The 20,971-nt window shown below is 38.7% G+C and overlaps 2 protein-coding genes across 3 annotated transcripts; one reads left to right on the forward strand and one right to left on the reverse strand.

Annotated features, from left to right (window-relative positions):
• Positions 1 to 1,256: 1,256 nt before the first annotated feature.
• Positions 1,257 to 9,852, forward strand: spg21 (SPG21 abhydrolase domain containing, maspardin). 2 transcript variants are annotated; one of them, XM_067494932.1, is made up of 9 exons: positions 1,257 to 1,403; positions 1,717 to 1,779; positions 5,875 to 6,036; positions 6,484 to 6,564; positions 7,173 to 7,318; positions 7,400 to 7,508; positions 8,217 to 8,324; positions 8,407 to 8,547; positions 9,321 to 9,852. In XM_067494932.1, exons 2-9 carry the CDS (start codon positions 1,717 to 1,719, stop codon positions 9,432 to 9,434), a joined length of 924 nt encoding a protein of 307 aa, XP_067351033.1. In that variant the 5' UTR covers positions 1,257 to 1,403; the 3' UTR covers positions 9,435 to 9,852. The 2 variants fall into 2 exon arrangements, with proteins under 2 accessions (XP_067351033.1, XP_067351034.1); XM_067494933.1 differs by lacking the exon at positions 1,257 to 1,403 and adding an exon at positions 1,410 to 1,554.
• A 1,278-nt stretch (positions 9,853 to 11,130) lies between these two features.
• shcbp1 (SHC SH2-domain binding protein 1) lies at positions 11,131 to 20,197 on the reverse strand. Its single transcript, XM_067495301.1, has 13 exons — positions 19,904 to 20,197; positions 18,670 to 18,879; positions 18,469 to 18,584; positions 17,760 to 17,968; positions 17,569 to 17,658; positions 17,247 to 17,477; positions 16,983 to 17,160; positions 15,650 to 15,770; positions 15,219 to 15,350; positions 14,621 to 14,739; positions 14,038 to 14,124; positions 13,286 to 13,409; positions 11,131 to 12,761 (listed from the first exon to the last, which is right to left on the reverse strand). Exons 1-13 carry the CDS (start codon positions 20,073 to 20,075, stop codon positions 12,421 to 12,423), a joined length of 2,130 nt encoding a protein of 709 aa, XP_067351402.1. The 5' UTR covers positions 20,076 to 20,197; the 3' UTR covers positions 11,131 to 12,420.
• Between the last annotated feature and the right edge of the window lie 774 nt (positions 20,198 to 20,971).

A 20,971-nucleotide genomic window follows, 5' to 3' on the forward strand; every position in this document is an offset into this window, starting at 1 on the left:
CATTTTGTCACAATAGTCTGAATTTCATAGATTTAGCCTAAGAGCGTAAGCTGATATAATGGGGGATGATTTCTCGATCAGCAGCAGATGGACACTTCAAATCAAACTGAATCAATTTTGTTATCATGAACACATAATTTATTTAATTAACTTTGGATATCACGTTATCCCCATTTTTCCATAATACCAGTAAGTCTAAAAGGCTTTAACAAAAGAAATTAATAAGGAGCAGCAAATAGCTTTTTAGAGATTCATCAAGGAAAGCTGCAAATTTCAAACCAAACAATTCTAGTCATTACCATGGGACACACCTGGGCCCAGTGACATCTTGCCATTGTGAAGTTTTCCAGCCTTGGATTGCTCATCCATGAAAATCTGATCACATTCAAACTTGATAGTTGTGATTGATATTTGAAGACTAAGATAATGCTACTGTTTACATTAAAGATATTTATTAAGTTTAGATTTATTAAACGCTGCAAGGATCCTTGCTGTACACAAACATTATTTAATACACTGATAGGTCCCAATATTAACTCCATTCATTTTATATTATGACACTACAGTTGTCACAAACTGACTTAATGTGTTAAAGTGGGAATTCGTGTTTTGTGTGTGTGTTTGTTATGTATAAAACTTGTTTAAGGACACATACATTGATCCAAAAGGAAGTCAACACATAAGTAAACCAAAAGTGTCTTAGATATTAACTGACAGGAATTTTTTTTTTTTTTGTCCTTTTGGGTTATGCCGTGAGTTCAGGGTCACCACAGCAGGGTCACCATATCGGATCATTGTCTGCATGTTGATTTGCCACAGTTTTTATGCCAGATGCCCTTCCTTACACAACCCTCCCCGATTTCTGCCGGGTTTGGACCGGCACTGCTCGGGGGGGAGATGGGAAAGGACTGTTAGGGGTTCAGTGCCTTGCCCAGAGACACTTCGGCAAATAGCTGGGGTCGGGGATCGAACCACTGACCCCGTGGCTGCCTTACAGCTGCCCCCTGTTAACCGACAGGATTAATAGGTGGGATTTAATCTGTAACCATGTTCCGTATCAATAGGTGGCGGTCTGGTTGACTGGCTGCCAAACGGATTAGGAAGAAGACCGCCACAACTTTTATTATTATTATTATGAACTACTATCTACTATAGACCTGCTATGTACCGGGCAGAGTGTAGTAAAGCTTAATGTTTGTAAGTGTTTATATCTGCGGATAAATTGGACGTTGTGCGTATGTTTACGTTATTATGTGTCATCGCTGCGTCGGTGGGCGGTGTCAGAAGCTTTGCGGAAGTGTGGGAAACAGTCATATGACCGGGCTAGCAGCAGTTGGACAAAATGGTACCGAAATACGGGTAAAATCCTCCGGATACGGGGAATAAAATCCACAACCAGCAGGGTAACAGTATCGTTTAATCTTATTTATTTATAGATAATATCTATGTAATCACCCAGTCCTCATGATCCTCATGAGGATCGTGAACGTCAGCGTGATGTTTAAAATCGATGGTCTCCATGAGTGAGCAGATAAGCTCTGAGTAGAGTCAGAGGTTTGTTGTACTATAATCTTATAAACCAATGTTACTGAACACTTTGTTTATTTTGGAAATATTTTTCTGTTTGTCTCTATTTGTCGGTGACTGTCACTGTCTCTGTCTGTGATTGGTTGTCTCTATTTGTCTCTGACTGTCTGTCTGTGACTGTGTCCTCAGATGGATGAGATTAAAGTGTCTCCTGACTATAACTGGTTCAGAAGCACAGTGCCCCTGAAGAGAGTAAGTACCTCATGATTTATAATGGAATGTGGTGGTGGATTGTAGTAAGTGGACACACGGCTGTGTGCAGACGCTACAACACACACACACACACACACACAAACGCAAACATCAACATGCAACAACATGTGAACACAATGCTTTTATGAAACCTCTTAGAAATCTGAAAAGAACAACAGTAATTCAGCTCTAGTATAACAAGTTAGAGCTTAAGGATAGGTTTCGGAGTGAGTGTTGACTAGGGTTGGGAATTTGAAACTAGATTCCAAATTAGAGTCAAGGAAAAAATTCCCAGATACCATTTACAAAAACTGAACTTTGGTTCTTCTTATTTCCAAACAAAAGCTACATATAGGTATATTGGTGTCTGCCAGGATGACCTGTCAACATGAAAAGGCACATCACTGCTACAGCATGTTCATTTGTTTGGATAGGAGTTAGCATGCCTGGCTATTGTTACAGCCTACAATACGGTATGACCTCAGTAAATGGTCAATGATGTGGGTTCACTTGGGAAAAGACAAAGATGAGACACAGCACTATGCACGTGGAAAACTTACTAGCTGCAAGTCTGGTTAGACAATAAATTAATTGTGAGGAGCACCTGAACCACCTTGATCGTTTGGTCCTCAGTTTTTTCCTTTCAGGCAGCTATGTTGTTGTATAAATATGCTCGTATTGATATGTTCACAAGAGATGGAGATGAAAATTGAGGAGAGCCTTTTGTGCATGACCTCCTGACATAGTTTTTTGCTTGATTTCACCCCTTAAGTTTCTTTTATGTGCCTTGATTTTCTAAGCTCACAATCTAATCAGAGTGGTCTCTCACACAGTCAGGGTTCACTGCTTATTCAACATGCTGAATCAGCTAAACAGCTAGTATCAACAGCACAGGACACATGACAAAATCTAGGTTGACAGGCACTCAAGGAAAGACAGAGATTGGCTAATGGCCAACTGTGAGCTTGGTGTGTCTCAGGCTACAATGTTAAGCTTTTTGCCACACATTATTAGAAAAGTGTTGACCCTGTGAAACACCAGGTCAGGCACGGTGAGTGTCTGCTGGCAACGTTTTTGTAGTCATTCCCACATCGCTGGCAAAAGGTAACACCGGTGACACATCGGTGGTTTGTGTCATTGCGTTGTTAGGGAAAAGCTGTGTTGTTGTGGTTTGGGGTGGTTGTTGGGGTTTAGTGTTAAGAGAAATACAGGTACATGCAGTTATGTCCATAAAAACTGCAGTTTAAGCTCAATCTAAATGTCTGAAAGTACACTAAGGTTTGTAAAAATGGCTTTTTTATTTTGTATGTATGATAGTCGTCATTACTTTAACACGTGTTACAAACACCTTCCTGCAAAGTGGAAGTGGATTTCTGTGAGGTTTATAGCAGGATCTAAGCCCCCGTTATTCATCGACACTGGCTTCCTGAATCCATTACAGTATGAATCTGTCCCACCAACCAATATGCCTTTGTTTAAACTGGTGACCAACTTTCCAAATACCAAATTAAAATCTTCCAATCTGAATCTGAGCAGCTGCTCAGGAACAATGGTTCCCTTCAAAATGCTGGAATACTGCACAACATGAACCAGATTATGACAGAACAGAGTAGCTTATGACTAAGCTGCTCAGCTACAGTGCCCTTCACTCCTGACAGTACTTTTACTGATAAGAGTTAATATTAGCCCTCACATTGTTGATTAATCACAGTACACCTCATATAGACATTAAACTATCTTCGCTACAGTGATGTGACTGGTACAAACTATCAATGGTAGAAATAGTTGCATAAATTAGGAGCAATACCAGAGAGTTAAATTGTTAAAAATACTTTTCCAGTCTTTTGTTGCTCCTGTTATTGCTGGCATTATGCTGTTCAGAATTAAAAGTAGTTTTTATAATGATTTTCAAATCACCTAATTATCTTTGCAATTTACACAACGTCCTAACTATTCTGGAAATGGAGTTTGTAATAATTAATAATTTGAATACCTTTTCATACTGCTGGGTAGCTTGTGAATTTTACGCTTGGGAATAAATAAATACTTGATATCTTCTGGACATTTCTCACTTGGTTACATTTGGGACTTCCCAGTTTATTCTTCAATAATACTACACAAGTCCTGACATTCAGATTTACACATAAACGCCCGACTAAAGTATTAAATATATTTCACCGTATACCCTCTCCAGAGTGGCTTTGCTGACATAAAGTCAGTGAATGTCCTCAGTACAATAAGTGTGTGTGCGTTTCTGAACACATTGCTCTCTTTCAGGTTACTGCTGGCAGATGTTTCAAACCACTGTTATTACATGCGCTTAAGTAACCAGGTGACAGTCGGCTTTCAAGCTATCATGTAAATAGGAAAGGTGGTTTACAAAATTGGCATAAGGGTTTAGAGAAGCCTAACTTCCCCAGGTAGATTTCTCCTGGAAATGCTGATTCCCCTGCCATGTTTACACGTAACCAGGATTCTAATCAGCTACCTCCAACTGCGCATGTTTGTAACAAAAGCAGAGATCATTAATGGATCTGCCGCCTCGCTTTTAAAACGAAGTCTGCAAATTAAACTAACAAAAAGAGCCTTGTAGAAGCCTTAATAAGTCACTTTCCACCTATTTTTTTTTTAATTTATTTTATTAACTGAGACAGTTCCTGCTATGTTTCAGCTGTGTGTCTCTCTTCTCTCCCCCCTGTGCTGTCAGACACACCCAAAAAAGTATTCTTCCTCTGAGTCAGTGCGTCCCACAGCACATGTTCATCAGCAGACAGCCAGTCATTGCACACACATGCTTACACTAAGTGTGACACTGTACAGTCTAGTGTAGATGTTCACACTGTGTACTTCATCAGTATTTGTATTTGTTTTAAACTGTCAGAACATCAGCAACACTTTGTACAGCTACCTTCAGTACAATGTATTCGGTACAGTGTACCGAATATAGTTCAATATAAAGCAGTAAGTCGCCGCCTCATGGTCTGTAAACAATGCGTATAGTCAGGGTAATACAGGAGAACATGTTTCACACTTTATCTATTACATGTTGTACTTTGCGCCCACACATTCAGGCAATAACTGAAAGTGTTTACATTACATACTGTGTTTTAGCAGTACTAAGAATACTACTAACATGCCACCTCTGTATCTCCTCCCATGCCTGTAGTTTACAAATGGTGACTGGGGAAAGATTCGCGGTAGATGAACAGTTAAACTTAGTTGGCAGCAGTGTTAACAGCAGTTAGCACAAATAGACAGTATGAGCAAAATAATGAGCTTTAAGAACTGTTACACATATAGAGGTATTCTAATAGACCCTCTTAAAGAAAAACATAACCATGAAAATTAACATAATAATAGAAGAGAGGAAGATCAGAAAAGAGAAGTTGACATTCTTTTACATGACATACAGAAAATTCTGTAGTGATAGATTTTCTGTCAGTGGAGAGTGTGAAGTTTTCACACCATGTTAACTGTTTGGGGACAAAGGTGAAATCTTGTGAGATTTCTGCTGCCACAGGTCAGTGCTGCCTTAGCTTTGCAAGCACCTAAATTAGCAGATGTTGTAAAGAGCCACTGGAAAACTGTTGATTAATGTATTGCTATTAGTTTGTCTACATGCTATTGCAATTTCATTTCTCCAAGTAGGGAGCATTTTTTCCTTTTCATCCCTTCCCAGCTCCATTAAACTTCAACAATACAATACGTAAATGTAACCTATGTAAAAATCTTCTTGGATAAATAAATGATATGGAGGTAGCGCTAAGCCTTTCTGTCCACTGTAAGTGGGTAAACAGACCACAGGTGCGACCTAACATTCTTTATATCGCTAAATGAGATCATCTAATTATTGCAGGTGTGCTCCTCCAGGTTTGTCCTGCATGGATGTTGTCTTTTTTTCCCAGACTATAATAAATTATAAAGACAAGTTACTTGTTTAATTAGGTGTCACCTAAAAAGTTCATTGCGTTTTTAGTCTTCATCACAGAACCTACGTAAAGAGCTGTTTACCATCTTTTGGTTTGGAGACAATTATAAAAAAAGAATTAGGGGGGTCTACTCATCTCACCTGTGTCATGTTTTTGTCTCCTCCAGATCATTGTTGATGACGATGACAGTAAGGTGTGGTCGCTGTATGATGCAGGTCCAAAGAGCATCAGGTGTCCCATCATCTTTTTCCCGCCGGTCAGTGGGACGGCTGATGTGTTTTTCCAGCAGGTGTTGGCTCTGACAGGTTGGGGCTACAGAGTCATTGCGGTGAGTTCAAGCCTAAAGCTGCAGCTTCAGCAAAGGGCAGGAAATCATAACTATAATAGTTTGAGCAGCCACGGGATTTACAGGAGAATTACATATACATTGCATTTTCACAACTTTAACAATTTAATGCAAATGATGGAAATAGAGGAAAAACCAATCTATTTTACAAAAAACAAAAAAGGCTGTGGGGCTGTACCATCTGTGAAGACACTGAGACAGACTTTCATAAAGGAACATCAGGCTTTGATAAAACTAATCTGTTATTGACTAAGCGAGTTTAGTCGACTGGATTACATGATAACTGATGTTATTTTATGGTAATTTGTTATTTAAATGTCCTAATGGAAAAATATTCTCTTGAAATTAGACTTGAAAACACACCTGGTTTACCTGGTGATATACATTAAATGTATTAGCCACCATGATTATTTCCATGATTTTTTCCAGCTGCAGTACCCAGTCTACTGGGATCTTATGGAGTTCTGTGATGGCTTCAGGAAGCTTCTGGATCACCTGCAGCTTGATAAAGTAAGACCAACTCCGAATTACCTTTAAACTAGCTTTAGGTCAGGTGTGCAACAGGTGCACTTCTCCAGTCCAGTAACAAGACGTGTGTGTGTGTGTGTGTGTGTGTGTGTGTGTGTGTGTGTGTGTGTGTGTGTGTGTGTGTGTGTGTGTGTGTGTGTGTGTGTGTGTGTGTGTGTGTGTGTGTGTGTGTGTGTGTGTGTGTGTGTGTGGTTTTAAAACAACAGTTTTTTGCCTATTTCATCAATGAAGCAGGTTTGCTTGTCGTAATTAATTCCCCCGTCAGTACTGGCCTTTAACAGATCCCTTCAAAAGATGCTTCCACTGTAAGTGGTGGAAGATAAAATCCAGTCTTTCCTCTGTGCAAAAATAACCTTTCTATTACACAATGAAATATATATTTTGCTCCCACATAGCTTTTGGAAAAGATCTCCTGATCAGCAGTTTGAACAGGATAAATTACTGGTGAAAACTCTTTCAGGGTTGATATTGGCACCTGACTATTGTTTTAGGACACACTGGAGAAACTGTGTGATCCTCGCAACCTACCAAACCTACCGAAAATGGTCCTCAGTCAAATAATAATGTTCTTGTGTTACTTGAACCCTCAGGTCCATCTGTTTGGGGCCTCCCTAGGTGGATTCTTGGCTCAAAAGTTTGCAGAATACACACACAAGTCTCCCCGAGTGCATTCGCTCGTCCTGTGTAACTCGTTTAGTGACACCTCCATCTTTAACCAGACATGGACTGCTAACAGGTTGTGTTTAATGACTATATCACACGTGTTTCTGCATGTTTAGAATAGTCATTAACAATCTCGTTTCATCTCTCTTCTCAGTTTCTGGTTGATGCCAGCTTTCATGCTGAAGAAGATTGTTTTGGGGAACTTTGCTAAAGGACCTGTCGACTCAAAAATGGCGGATGCCATCGACTTCATGGTTGACAGGGTATGTGTACACGGGTGACGTGCATTATGTTCAAACATGCTATCAGAAGTGCATTTAGTGTTTCACATGAGCCGAGCCTCCACGGGTCCTCAGCAGACGTTAGACATGCACCACTTAATGTTTAATGGGATCTGTTTAAAACCTTTGTGTCATAACTACAACAGAAGTATCCATTTATTCAGTCCAGTCTTTAAACATTTTACGTGTTCCGTCCAATTCCGCACCTTTACAACATGCACATTTTTAATGTAGTAAAATAAGCACTATAACTGTAAACTACTGCTTTAAATGGGATTCGAGTAATGTGTGTGTGGGCACAACAAACAGTGGATATGGTGCTTTACAACCGTTACAGCAGGTAGAACTGGTAAAAGGATTGAACTACTGAGCCTGATGCCTGGACCACCTGACCAGGCACTACATCCTGAAAGCCAGAGGATGTAGATCTCATTTGAATATATCAATAAACTTGACTAAGTAAATGGTGCTCTTTGATCTTTAGTATGCAGTCCTCTGTTTTCAGCAGAGGGTTGGAATCAGGATGTGGTTAGGTTTGCTAAGCATAAAGAGGAACAACAAGCCTGACTCTAACCAAAATTAACAATGCACAAAATGTTGAACTACTACTTTGGTGTCTTCCAGTATAAATATTTTTTGTCTTTACATATGAATATTAACCTATCCCCTTTGTGTGTGCGTGCGCTATAGTTGGAGAGTCTGAACCAAAGCGAGTTAGCATCGAGGCTAACACTCAACTGTCAGAACTCATATGTGGAGCCGCATAAAATAAAAGACGTCGCCGTCACCATTATAGATGTAAGTAGGAGGACATACGCAAGGATTTATTCTAATCTGTTTGTACTACACTAATTTATGTTTTTTTTCTGTGAATGTTCAGGTGTTTGATCAGAGCGCTCTGTCCGTGGAGGCAAAGGAAGAGATGTATAAACTGTATCCTAATGCCAGACGAGCGCATCTGAAAACAGGAGGAAACTTTCCTTACCTGTGCAGGAGCGCTGAGGTCAACATCTACATACAGGTACTCTCACTTCCCATCTGCAAACACTGCAGGTCAGGTAACAATTTGATCATTTTGGGATTGTAGGAAAGTTGAAGAGTGCATGTGGACACAGCTACAGTCTCTTCCCCTGTCCAATAGAGACACAACAGTCTCCTCCAGACTGTACAGTCCAGTCCAGATTCTTGCTAAATTCTACACTAAATTAAACATTTTCCCGGAAGACCCTGAGTTTGTCTTTAGCTTAGCATCATTGATAAGTAACCTATCTTCTTCTTGAACTCGGTTATCCTCCGGTGAAGTTGTGAGAGCAGGTGGAGACAGTATGTACAATGTCCTCAGTGGAGAAGAATAAACTTCATGCGATCAACCGGTAAAAGAGAGTTTTTAGGACTATAAATCTCTTTAGCACCAAGGAGGAACAGAGAGAGACCGAGACACTGTTTATTTCAGTAATAACAGTAATCTATCCTGAGGTGTGGAATAAGTACATCTTTGTGTAATAATAAAGACCAGGTAAGACAAGCGTGTGCAATTAGATGTTCTCTGTGTTCCTTAAAGTCTGAATAGTATTTGGGATGTTCGATCATGTTTTACATACATAACACAGGGAAGTAACACTGTGTAGCAGGGGCCTCTATCGCTCTAAAGCTGACACTCTGCACCTGGTGCATTCAGGGATAGTTCAGCGTGTTGGTCATCCCTGTTCTGGAATGGTTAGAAACTCATTTACAATTTAGGGAAAAAAAGACATTTTTTTTTTTTTTATGTTATAACCTGTTGTTTCCATACAGATTCATTTGCGCCAGTTCCACGGGACAAGATACGCCGCCATTAGTCCTGACATGGTGAGCGCAGAGGAGCTGGAGGTCCAAGAGAGTCACCGCGACTCTGGAGATGACCAATAAGACATTTATCTTACAAGTGAACATTTCACAGGACATTTTTCAGATTTTCTATGGAGCTCAGCAGTCTGTCAGTGAATCAGTGGAAGATATTTGTTTTTGACAGATGAAGCAATATTTTATTAATGATCTGTACATAATTGTTACTCTGCTGCTTTGCTTTAAAAAAAACATATGACACCTTGCCTTATTTGAAACCAATCTGATAACTGCTGCACTTAAAAACTGCCTGAACTGTTTGCCTCAAGTGTTCTGTGTCTAAAATGTTTCCTGTGGTTGACAGTGCCAGTAGAAATGTAATGAATGCACTGGTTAAACTTATTACAGACAATTGTGTATATGAAATTTTTGTGTAATTCAGACATGACTTTTTTTTCCTCCATTTCTTCTGGAGTCTTTACAGTAAAGTTCCTGAATTTGTCATCGTGTACAGATAGTTTTAATTGCAGCTTTCAGTGTTCTCTCACCAGTGTCTCTATACACCAGTTCGACTGACAAGGCTACCAGCCACTAAAGTTCTCCTTGTTTCAACTGAAATCAAAAGGTGGTTAAAGTATCACTGCAACGTTTTCTAATGTCTAGCAAACTGCATTGCATTTCTGTGTCTGTAGCACATGATGCTCCTATATCTAAATTCTCTGGATAAATAATGACAACATGCTGCTCATTTTTTTTATGGTATAATGCGCACAGTCATCACTTTGCAGAAAAGCAGCAGAATGTGTTAAATGTGTTCACCAAAAAAGTTCACCAAAGGCAGAATAGCAAGAATTTATTTTCTGGTTCTTCATTGATGATGTGATTGGACACAGTATATAAAGCTGCTTGGTGAATATTTTTACTTTAAAGGATAAAGCTGATATGACCTAATGTCAACTAATCCCATAAAAAGGAAAAAAATCATTCCTTCTACTCATTGTAAGGGAATCCAGAACAACTAAAACCAACTGATGTCTTCTCCACCAAAATAATGTGTCTGTAGTTCCAAAGTCTAAGAACATCCATCAATTTTTACTGTCTCTGAGGTCCCTCATGACCCTAAATCAATTGCTTTTCAGCTCACTGTTAACTGTGTATTCATTCCACAACAGTTCTACAAAAGGCCACTGTTCACATTCTCCTCAGCAGCAAACAGAGAACAGCTGGTGGACACTGTGAAACCTTTAAGCAAAGAGCCAAATATTTCCCCCAGGAGCTAGTAGAGACCACAAATCTGAGATAAGACAGGAAATATTGCACTTTATCAGGGTACGACAATCTTGTGAGTCACCATGTGCCTCTAAAACTGCTATATTTAAGTATATTAAGATACAGATATATGAAATCAAATATAAAACTAATTTCTATTTCTGGTTAAACAATTTAATGTACATTGTAAATGAGCTAATAGATTTTTTGCTTTAATATTGGACAGAAATATATGCTAAATTTTACCGTTTAACTTCTATGAAATTAGCATAAAGAGCATATAAGAGCAACTTCAACAATTTATATCTTACATCCTGTGGTTCTAGTTGGACATATCACGACTACATGTATATATCATATACGTGTGTGTGTATATATATATATATATATATATATATATATATATATATATATATATATATATATATATATATATATATATTCGAATCTGATGCTCCTGACGCTGCAGCACATACTTCACTCCGGAGATCGTTGTTAGACAAACATTGAACATTTATTGTACTTGCTTCTCAATTTAGCTGATGACAGATCAATTGTACATACAACTTTAAGCACAGTGATCTCACAAGCACGTTCACCAGCGGTTTCGTCAAACAAGTTTCTTAAAGTATGTCTGAACTCACAGGACTCAGTAAGAAACCGTGTGCCTCTACAGCTACACACAGAACCCTTTTGTTCTACCTTGTTGCGGTCCACAACTCCTTGTAGTCAGAGTTCCTGTGTCACGTCTGCTCCCTTCAGTCGCTGAGCATCTCTCTTTAACAAACCCTTAGCATTGCATTGTTTCCTTGACCACTGGTCAACAAACTTAAAGGTAAACCATCAAAGGCAAACTATCAAAACCATATGATGTCTATGACATCATTAATGACATTTTATTTAGAAAGCATGTGAGTATCTCACATGCTTTCTAAAATAGTTCCCAGGGGTTATTTATAAAAACACAAGATATTATAGCACTGCAAACGAGGTCCGTTTGCATAACCTTTAACTAACTAGTGTTTACTTTAATGAACCTACATTTGCAGTTTGTTCCACAGCTGCACATTTGTGTAAAGCTTGTACAGGGGTTTCAATATGTTGTATTACCTGAGTCAAGTAAGAACACACATAATGTCAATCATAAACCAACACATACCAAGGCTTCTATATACACTGTTTAATCTGAAGGAAATTCAATTTGTTCAAAATTTCTGCACTTTAAACCAATTACTGACTCACTAGTACTAGTTTGGCTGAATGTTTATTTTCACTGGGCTTCTACTTTCAGACCATATTAACCTGTACACTTCCCTCAACCATAAAAAAACATCAAAGTTTTAAAAACTCCTGAGACACCGTGTTACAATCTAACTCTTGTGAACTCTGTGTGAACGTGAACAGTGCTGTGTTTTTTACCAATCCACCACCTTCAGAAAATAACATTTATTAGATCTAAAGTCAAACCACCAAACCTACATTCAAAGTGACGAGTGGAATTTCAAACTAATAATGCATTAAAAAAACAAAACAAAACAAAAAAACTAAAAACATTGCATTTTAACATCAGGAGCCCAGAAGAATAAATAAGATAAAAGCGTTATTATCCTGTTAGAAACATACACAGGCAGCTTCGAACTGTTCGCAACACTTGTATGCACAACACCTCAGTGGATAGATGTGGAGTTGCACTAATCTTTTCATGGCAAACAGAAACAAATCAGCTAAAATATGAATTACAGCCCAAAATCATTGGGCGTATGTTAAGACATTCTAGTTCAGAGCTTGCTGAAGATGTCCCTCAGTAGACAAAGGTGCCGAAGTCACCCATGCCATTGCGTCTGAACTGATTTCCTTGAATCGACACAAAGACTGGGTGATCCATCAAATCCTGGATGGTTTGGGTGGTGCAGGACGGCTCCTTGTTTCTGCTCAGCTGACGACTAAATTGCCACTTCCTGCCTGAGGTGGTGGCTACGTCAACTTCTATGCTGTGGTTTTCCTCTGTCGACTCTGGTTGAATGGGCACTGAGCTGCTGGAGGTTGAGGTCGTTGTTGCGGTGGAGACGAGGAGCGGATTTGAAAGTCCTCCCTGCTGTTTGTCTTCGGCGCTCAGTCCAGCAGGGTCTGTTGCAGGGAGTGCTAGGGAAAAAAGTACTTCCTTTAAATAATGATCTCCACTTCATTATGGTTATGGTACTTGAAAGGGTGTAAATCATTCGGTACTTTCTACATATTTCTGCATAAATATATGCCTAAAAGTAGAGCCAATAAACAAATGAGACTAGGAAAGTTACACTTATCCATATGAAGTATTTGAGGTACATGCACATTGTCTTCAACCCAGAGATGAACTTCAGATTCTACCTCAGCATTTCTATAAGACTATGGTCAGGACTTTAACCTATTATCTACAGTGTTTATTGTTTAGGACAATTACAAAAAAAAAAAATATTTTTCAACCATTCTTTTGTTGCAAATATTAAAATTGAATAATTTTTGTACAAGAAAGAAATGTTAAGGGTTTCGTCTTTGTCCCATTTGTTTAAGTGGTTTACCTTTATCTACACTTATAGGTTGTGTATGCAGAAATACCGACAGCTGTAAAGGATTCATAAACATTCAGGTATTACTGCACTTGTTCTTTGTTTAATGTTGTATTCTACCTTCAGAGTCCAAAGGAAACCTGGTGTTGGGCTTCACTAGAATCACTCCATATCCTTCATTGTTGTGGATCACATTGTTTTCCATGGTGATGGACGGCATCGCACCCATTTCATCAACTGAATCCTGTGTGTGAGCACACACGTATAGACAGACAGTATTTTAATAAAACAGATCCACTTCAGTTGATAATGTATTGTACAAACATTTAGTTGTTGAGTTTCTGCTGAAATGTTATTTTATTACATGTTAAAGCTAATTGGCTTGTTGTTTTTGCCAATTTTAATTTGTTCGCATCTTAGGCTGCAGTGTTTAACAGTATTAATTGCTCAATATATAGTGATACTGAATATGATACTGAATGTTTGAAAGTTTCAATACTCGTGACTTTTTGGCCAGACTTTTCTTTGACATGTATCACAATTATTTATCTGTGAACTTGCAGCATTACTTTGGTTGACAAAAATCAGCATCCTGAAAAAAAAGCATGAATGAGCTGTACGTATGCTTAAACGGCCAATCACTGATCCTTGTTGAATCACTTGATCATTGTTTGTCCTCGTAATCTCTCCGTCATTTTTGTTAAGGGTAAATCCAACAACTTTTTTTTTTTAAAAAGTTTAATAGAGTGGGTTCATTGCAATGTTTTCATTCTTATTATTCATGATGCTTAGGCCAGTAACAGTGTAAAAGATGTACAGTAAACTAGTCTGGAATGTTTCCCGGACAGTTTGTGGCAGCCACCTTATCTCACCTTAATGAGGATCCCATCTTTACAGTGATGGATGCCGTTACTGAGCAGACTACAAACACTTCCGGGGTAGATCTCCACACCAGCCCCCTGCACACAACATTAAGGATAGAATACACAGTTATAAAAAGGCAGACGTTTCCTAAAAGTAATTTTCTCCCCCAAAGAGAGTAAAATTGGCACAAAAAAAAAAGTGTCTGTGGGGGGAGGGGGCTTTATACACCTCCAAAATGGATTTCAAATAAAACGGTGAACGTACTATGTTAAAAAATCAGCTTTATTTTAAGTGCTTATTGAAAATCACTGTATTAACAGACACAGGTGAGATATACTACGGGTGAAATTTTGTTGATTTTAAATTTTTTCTTCAAAGCCTCTTCTTTAAAAAGTTGAAACCAAGGCAAGTTGTCTGCTTCAAGTGTAACTTTAGTGCTCACTGAACAGGATTTAATTTCTAAGTTGGAATCTACTGCACAGATAAATGTTTCCTAAAAAGGAGAATACCCTGTCCCTGGTGCAGATGCATTGATTAATCATTTAATTTTTGTAGTCAACAGCATTGTAGACTGTAACCAAAGAAACTCACCTTGGATCCATACAGGTCACACATGTTCATGTTGAGGTGGGCTGATGCTCGTGCAACAATACCAGTAGTCGCACACTGCAGGACACAGTTTTCCAAGTTCAGAGTCCCCTGACGGACACCTAACAGTCAAACCAGGATGTTACAGCACTATTTCACTCTTCATTTTACTCTGTATTACACATGTCCAGACAACTGCACATGGGAATTATAACTGTAATAATAGTAATTGATAAAAAAAAAAAAAAGTCTCATCCATCACTGGAGTGTCACTTTTCTTTTGGTAGAATTATCATTCTAAATCTACCTCCACCTGAGTAACTGGATTACTCAGAGAAATCAGGTAACATGGGTAAATGGAGAACACATTTACATCTACTGTATTAACCTAGTGATTCCTGTTGTGCTCTATGCAGCGGTTTTGTTATCAAAAATGTTTGGATTTGATTTGTTTGATTTTACAACTTGTGAAATGTTCCCAGTGATGTATTGAACAAATTTCTTGTTGCCAAGAGACATTCTTGACAAACAACCTGTGTTGCGTGTAGGTTTACGATGAAATCTCAACACAGTAATGGATTTTCCTTTCATCTGTACTCACACAAAATGCCCTCGATAGCATCATGTTGAATAAACTTGATGTTGGCCAGTCTGACATCAGCTCCTGTGGTCTCCACAAATGAGTCACCTTTGGTTTTCTTTTCAATCACTACGTCATCAGGAAAGCCAAAACCTGGCAAGCACAAACACACACGAACCTAGAAATCAGTCAGCATTCAGCAGCTCCCAATAAAAACCTGCACACCTAGCAGGTTTAAACCCTGAAGGGTGGGTAGAATTAACCCCTCCTGCCACGCAGGGTTAACGGCAGACAGTGTATATCTTCTTCCATCCTCATAGTCAGTGCAGACTGACAACAGTCAGTTTTTACCAAACATAGTGGTTATTATTTTTACTGAAAATAACAAACAAACAAACATGGACATAACCCAGAAGTGAGGCTGTGGAGGCACATACTGAACGTTGTTTTACCTTCTATGGTGATGGAGTCTGGTATGAAGATGGAGCTGCTCACACTGTAGACCCCGGGCAGAACAATGACCACGTCACCCTCATGGCACGACTCCACAGCTGAAAGTGGCTCTTTGTGGAACTAAGTACACATGACACACAGCTCAGGATCATTAGTTTTAACATTGTACAACAAAATACATTTGCTTAGCTCTACTTCATTGGTAACATTTTAGAGACTGATTATGTCAAATAGAAATCTAAATGACTAGACATTGCTGGAGAAAAGTGCCAAAATTTTCATTTTTTTGTTTTTGTTATTTAAATAATGTACTTTGAATAAAGTGACCCTTTACAGTTTATTTGTGAATTTAAGACAATAATACAGCATGGCCAATATATAAATCTATATTAAAACTGCCAGGTGAAGACATCGTTATTTAAGGGACTGTTGCAACTGTAGAATCTGGAAACTGTTTTCCTTCACCATTTATAAACATTATTTTTTCTGTGTCATGTTTTTACAGTAGTAAAACTACTGATGTGCCTCAGGAGTTAGCTGGTTGCAACCAGTTGTAGGGTTGGTGGTTCAATTCCTAGCTCCTTTTGTTTAAGTGTCCTCGGGCAAGAAACTGAACCCAAAGTTGGAACCAGTGAGTAATATCAGCTGCATGAAAAAAAAATTAAAAGGTTAAAAATTAAAAAAATAAAAAATAAAAAAAATAAAAATAAAAAAAGGTATTTACTTTAAAACCTTATTTATCATGGGGGATGCAGACTTTTGGACTAGATGAATGTTCATTATTAAATTAGGTTTAGGATTAAGTTTGCATCCCCTTGAATTGAAAAAAAAAATTGTACTAGCTGAATGTGAATTAAATATGCATTAAATAAAGGGATGCAAAGTTTTGCACCCAACTCTACAGTACAATTAGAGAGTACAAGTACAAACATTTATCTTTGTAGAACAGAAAACCTTGGTTCACAATAAAAGATAAAATATATTATAGGGAGGCAACAACAGAACATGTGTAGTTGGTGTTTTTGAGACTGAAATACTAAACGAATATTCCAGGTGACTAGTCCCTCTTTCTCAAACTGACACTCCAGAAGACAGACAAACTTTGACAATAAACTACATAAATTTAACTTCATTTAAAGATGATGCTCTCACACATTTCAGCCACCGATGTCACATACCCACAATTTGCAAATTGCATTCTGTTAAATTGCAATGTCGAATAAAAAACAACTAGTCGTTTACTCTTAGTCTACAGGTGGATTTACAGATAATTGACAATGTACTGAATTCACCACAATCTACAGCTTATCTTATGTAAAAGGCTGTACTGACCTGGATCTCAGTGTCCCCAGAAGAACACAAAGGCAGCAGTTTGGCATTGAGGAGGGACTGGAGCTGGATGGTGCTGCAGGAGGCTGTGACTACATGGACCACCTTCATGCCTGATTCTCTTAGTCCTCGGCTCTGTACACTCTGCTGTCCGCCATTACCTTTGAAGCCCAGTACATATCTGGAGAGAACAGAGACAGAGCGACAGTTATGAGGGCTGAGCAAGGCCTTTGGGAAATTAAGATCAAGAATACACATATCTCATACCTCAATAAGGGATTCTCTATGATATACAATTTACGTTTGAACGTCTCGAGCTGGTCATGAAGTTTAAGACCCTCCACCATGGATACATTATCCAGCTCAGAGTCAGAGTCAACGCTGAGGCCATCACATAGCACAGTGAACTCCTGGAAGCACTGAGAGCAGTTTCCTAATAAGGACTGGTACTCTGCCACCAGGCCTGCTGGGACTCTATCCTCCAAGATGTCATAGAAGCTGAGATAAGACACATTTTCAAACGGGATTAATGGAGATGAAGCATCACTTATCAACAGAAGATCAACACATAAACCCAGGGTGTACTCACAGCCTGAGACGAGGCTCCACACAACGAACAAAGTAGTCAAACTCATCGTCTTCCTCATCCCACTCCCTCCATATGTGCTTGTAAAAAAACCTGCAGACAAATGGGGAGAGAGTGGAAGTGGAAATAACAGCACAGGAATAAACTAAGACTGTTTAAATAAATACTGAATAGTACATGATCTGTTAACCCACCTCAGGTGCTCCAGAGCAAGAGCAGTCTGATCAAAGTCCCCAGACTCCTCATAGACCACCTGCAGCTCCTGCAGTGGAACTTTGTGCTGGGTGGCCTCCAGGAGAGACTCCATGGCCTCTTCAGTGACTTCACAGCCTCTGGTGTCACACTGCAGAGGTAGCACCAGCCTCACACATGCTTTTAGATCCTTTAGGTCCAAATCCTGCACCTGAAATTATCAAAAGTTCTTCTACACCAGCAAGTGGAAATAAATTGTTTATTCCATGGCTGATATGAGAGTTACAGTCAGTGGCCATTTCATTTGTTACACCTATACAATTTAAAACAATCTAATATTGCAGAATCTGCCATGAATTCTACTTTTACAATGTAATAATTTCTCAGGTTTTAAGTTGAAACTGTCAGAAAGATGATAATTCTACTGTCTGTTTATTATTTAGGACATAGTGGGTGGTGGAGTCATACAAGACTGCATCAGTGCATTATGTTAATAGGGGCCCTTCTCATTCATTTTAAATACAGTGGCCTAATGAAGTGAACAGTAAGTGTATCTTTATGTGAACAATTTCTGGGAAAAAAATAGGCCAACAAATGCATCCAAGTCTTGTTCTGGTGCAAAGTTAAAGAGATGTCAATTGAGGTTTTTTTTAAAAAAAAAAGGATTAAAGGATTAAAATATTACCAAAAACATGTTTAGGTTGATCTTACCTCCATCAGGACATCGAACACATCAGTAGACCACAGAGCTAGCCAATCACATGGCTCCACTACCTTCTCTAGGTATTCTGCTATGAAGGACTTCACTTCTGAGGGCTTACAGTCTCCTATAAACAAACATGTACAAATCCGCACTTGAGATCAGAAGTCTGAGGGGTATCATATGGTATTTTGTATCATTTCTGTTGTTACCAAGCATGTAGTCCTGGTACGCCTTGAACCTCTCATAGAACAGTAGGTGGTTGGTCTGAAAGGTGTCAGGAAGACTTGAAATAACTCCTCCTGCATGACGTTCAGATCTCTGCAGCTGAGTGCCTGCCTTTTCAGTATTAAAGTTGTCTGTTCCGCTGTCGTCATCACTCACATCTTCGTCCCCCTCATCCTTAACATTCTGAGACACAGCTGAGGATTGAAAAAAAAAAACATAATGAAAGACTTGAGACCAGTGCTGACACAATCACACATAGTTGCCCAAAAAGCTGCCCAATAAAACCTAATCTGCTGACCACTGGTCACCTGTGAACATTTGTTAGTCAACCTATCTTTTTGCAGACTGCATAATAGTTTTGAATGGATAAATGCAGAACAATCTAAACTCACTAACCTATCATGACAAAGGAAACGTTGATTTTCAGATTTCTTGCAAATGGATTAAAATCCAAAACTGTTTTCTCCTAATGGGTGTGGAACTTGATTTGAGTCCATGTGTTACAAGCTGAACTGATTAGACAATAAAGGTCTTGTAGTCAAATTATGTAGGTTATTAAGAGTGCTTTGGGTGAATGCTTTTGGAAATTATTCTTAAGGACCACCAGTCCTATTAGTGGACAAAGTCTGCAGTCCTGAAAAAGCATATTTCTAACATATTAATATGGTGGCACTATTACAGTACTTTATAACACAAACACCATGCTGCAAAAGTTCTACCACTCTATGGTTGACATTGTGTTGTTTTAGGGAGTGGTTGTGGTTTACATGTTTGGGACAACAGGCTGAGAACAACTGATGCAGTAAATGTTATGGCTGATTGGTGTAAGTCATACATGTGTAGCATCTACGTATATACTGTATATATAACAGCACTGTGCTTTTGTACTGCTTATGAAGTGCAAATGCAATGTTAAACGTTGGCCAGCAGATGTTGCAATTTTAAGACTTTAAAATGCCTTAGAAAAGTAAACCAATTTTAACATATATTGTTAGGTCAGTACTTCAATATAATTAGTTGTGACCATTGTTGACTTGCGTTTACCGTGAAGTAAACGATGACTTGAATGTTTTGCTGGCTTTTCCATAGCAACGTAGCTACGTTATCCAGTGAGCTTATCCACGTTAACTTAACGCTCATACCACGTTATTGTGTTACCTGTTAACTTTTTAAACATTGAACAATGACATGGGTTAAATTAAATTGCTCGGCACATACCTTGAGTTATGTGGGACGTATTACGTGTCTCTTCAGAAACTCCGTTACTGACGTCTTCCACGTTGAGCTCAATGTTAACGAAGGAGTCAGCATCAAACACTAACACGCTCAAAACGTCGTCTGTAGGCTCCCTCCTTTCTACAGACAACGTTTCACCCGAATCCTGCTCCATTAAGTATTTACTACTTTGTATAAGCAGGCTAAAAGGTAAAGGTGACAAAGTATTTAGGCGGTTATGGTTTGACAAATAAACACAAACGGAACGTCAAGCACCCAGTCCCAGTTATTTTCAAAATGTTCCCGGTCTGCACAATCACAGCCAATCACAACGCAACAACTGCAGGATGTCCCGCCCGAATTCCAACAAGCCAATAAGAAAGGGAGAAATAAGCATGCGCAGAACACCTTAAATGCTCCAAAATATGTTATTTATGATAAAACTTTAAATACTGTTTAATCTTAAAACTGTAGATACACACTGCCAAAATAAAGAGTTTGGTAATGCCTACACACTTTTGTATTTCTTCTATTGTTTCTTGGTTTTATTCAATCAAATGGTTGTAAAAGGATTACACAACACACACACACAAACCAAAAAACAATGTATATATAAGCACATTTGAGCACAGAATACTGGAATCACATGTTGAACTTTATTTCTTAAAAAATCGACTTTTGCATCAAACACTGCCTTACATTCCAATTTTGCAGATATTCAGGTGTGATTTCCACCCAAGCCTTCTCCATAACTTGCCAAAGGTCTGGTGTGCTGGATGGCAAGAACTGTTTGTCCAGCTTCTCCCAAACCAGGTCCATAAAGGTTCAGATCTGGTGATTGAACTGATCAAGCCATCATAAAGAAAAAACTTCCTCAAAATAAGGAAATACGATCTCAATATTATGACTTAGTCAAAATAATGAGATACTTTCTCAAAGTAATTACTTAATGAGTCAAAATAATGCGATACCACCAGGAAGTACTGTGCACATCTTCCTGTCGTTGAATAGTAGATCTTAATAATGGTATCTACTTGAATTTGTATAGACTTCTGTTATGCCATTTGCTCG

The sequence above is a fragment of the Channa argus genome, chromosome 2 (assembly GCF_033026475.1).
Source record: "Channa argus isolate prfri chromosome 2, Channa argus male v1.0, whole genome shotgun sequence".
In the NCBI taxonomy this organism is placed as follows: Eukaryota; Metazoa; Chordata; class Actinopteri; order Anabantiformes; family Channidae; genus Channa; species Channa argus.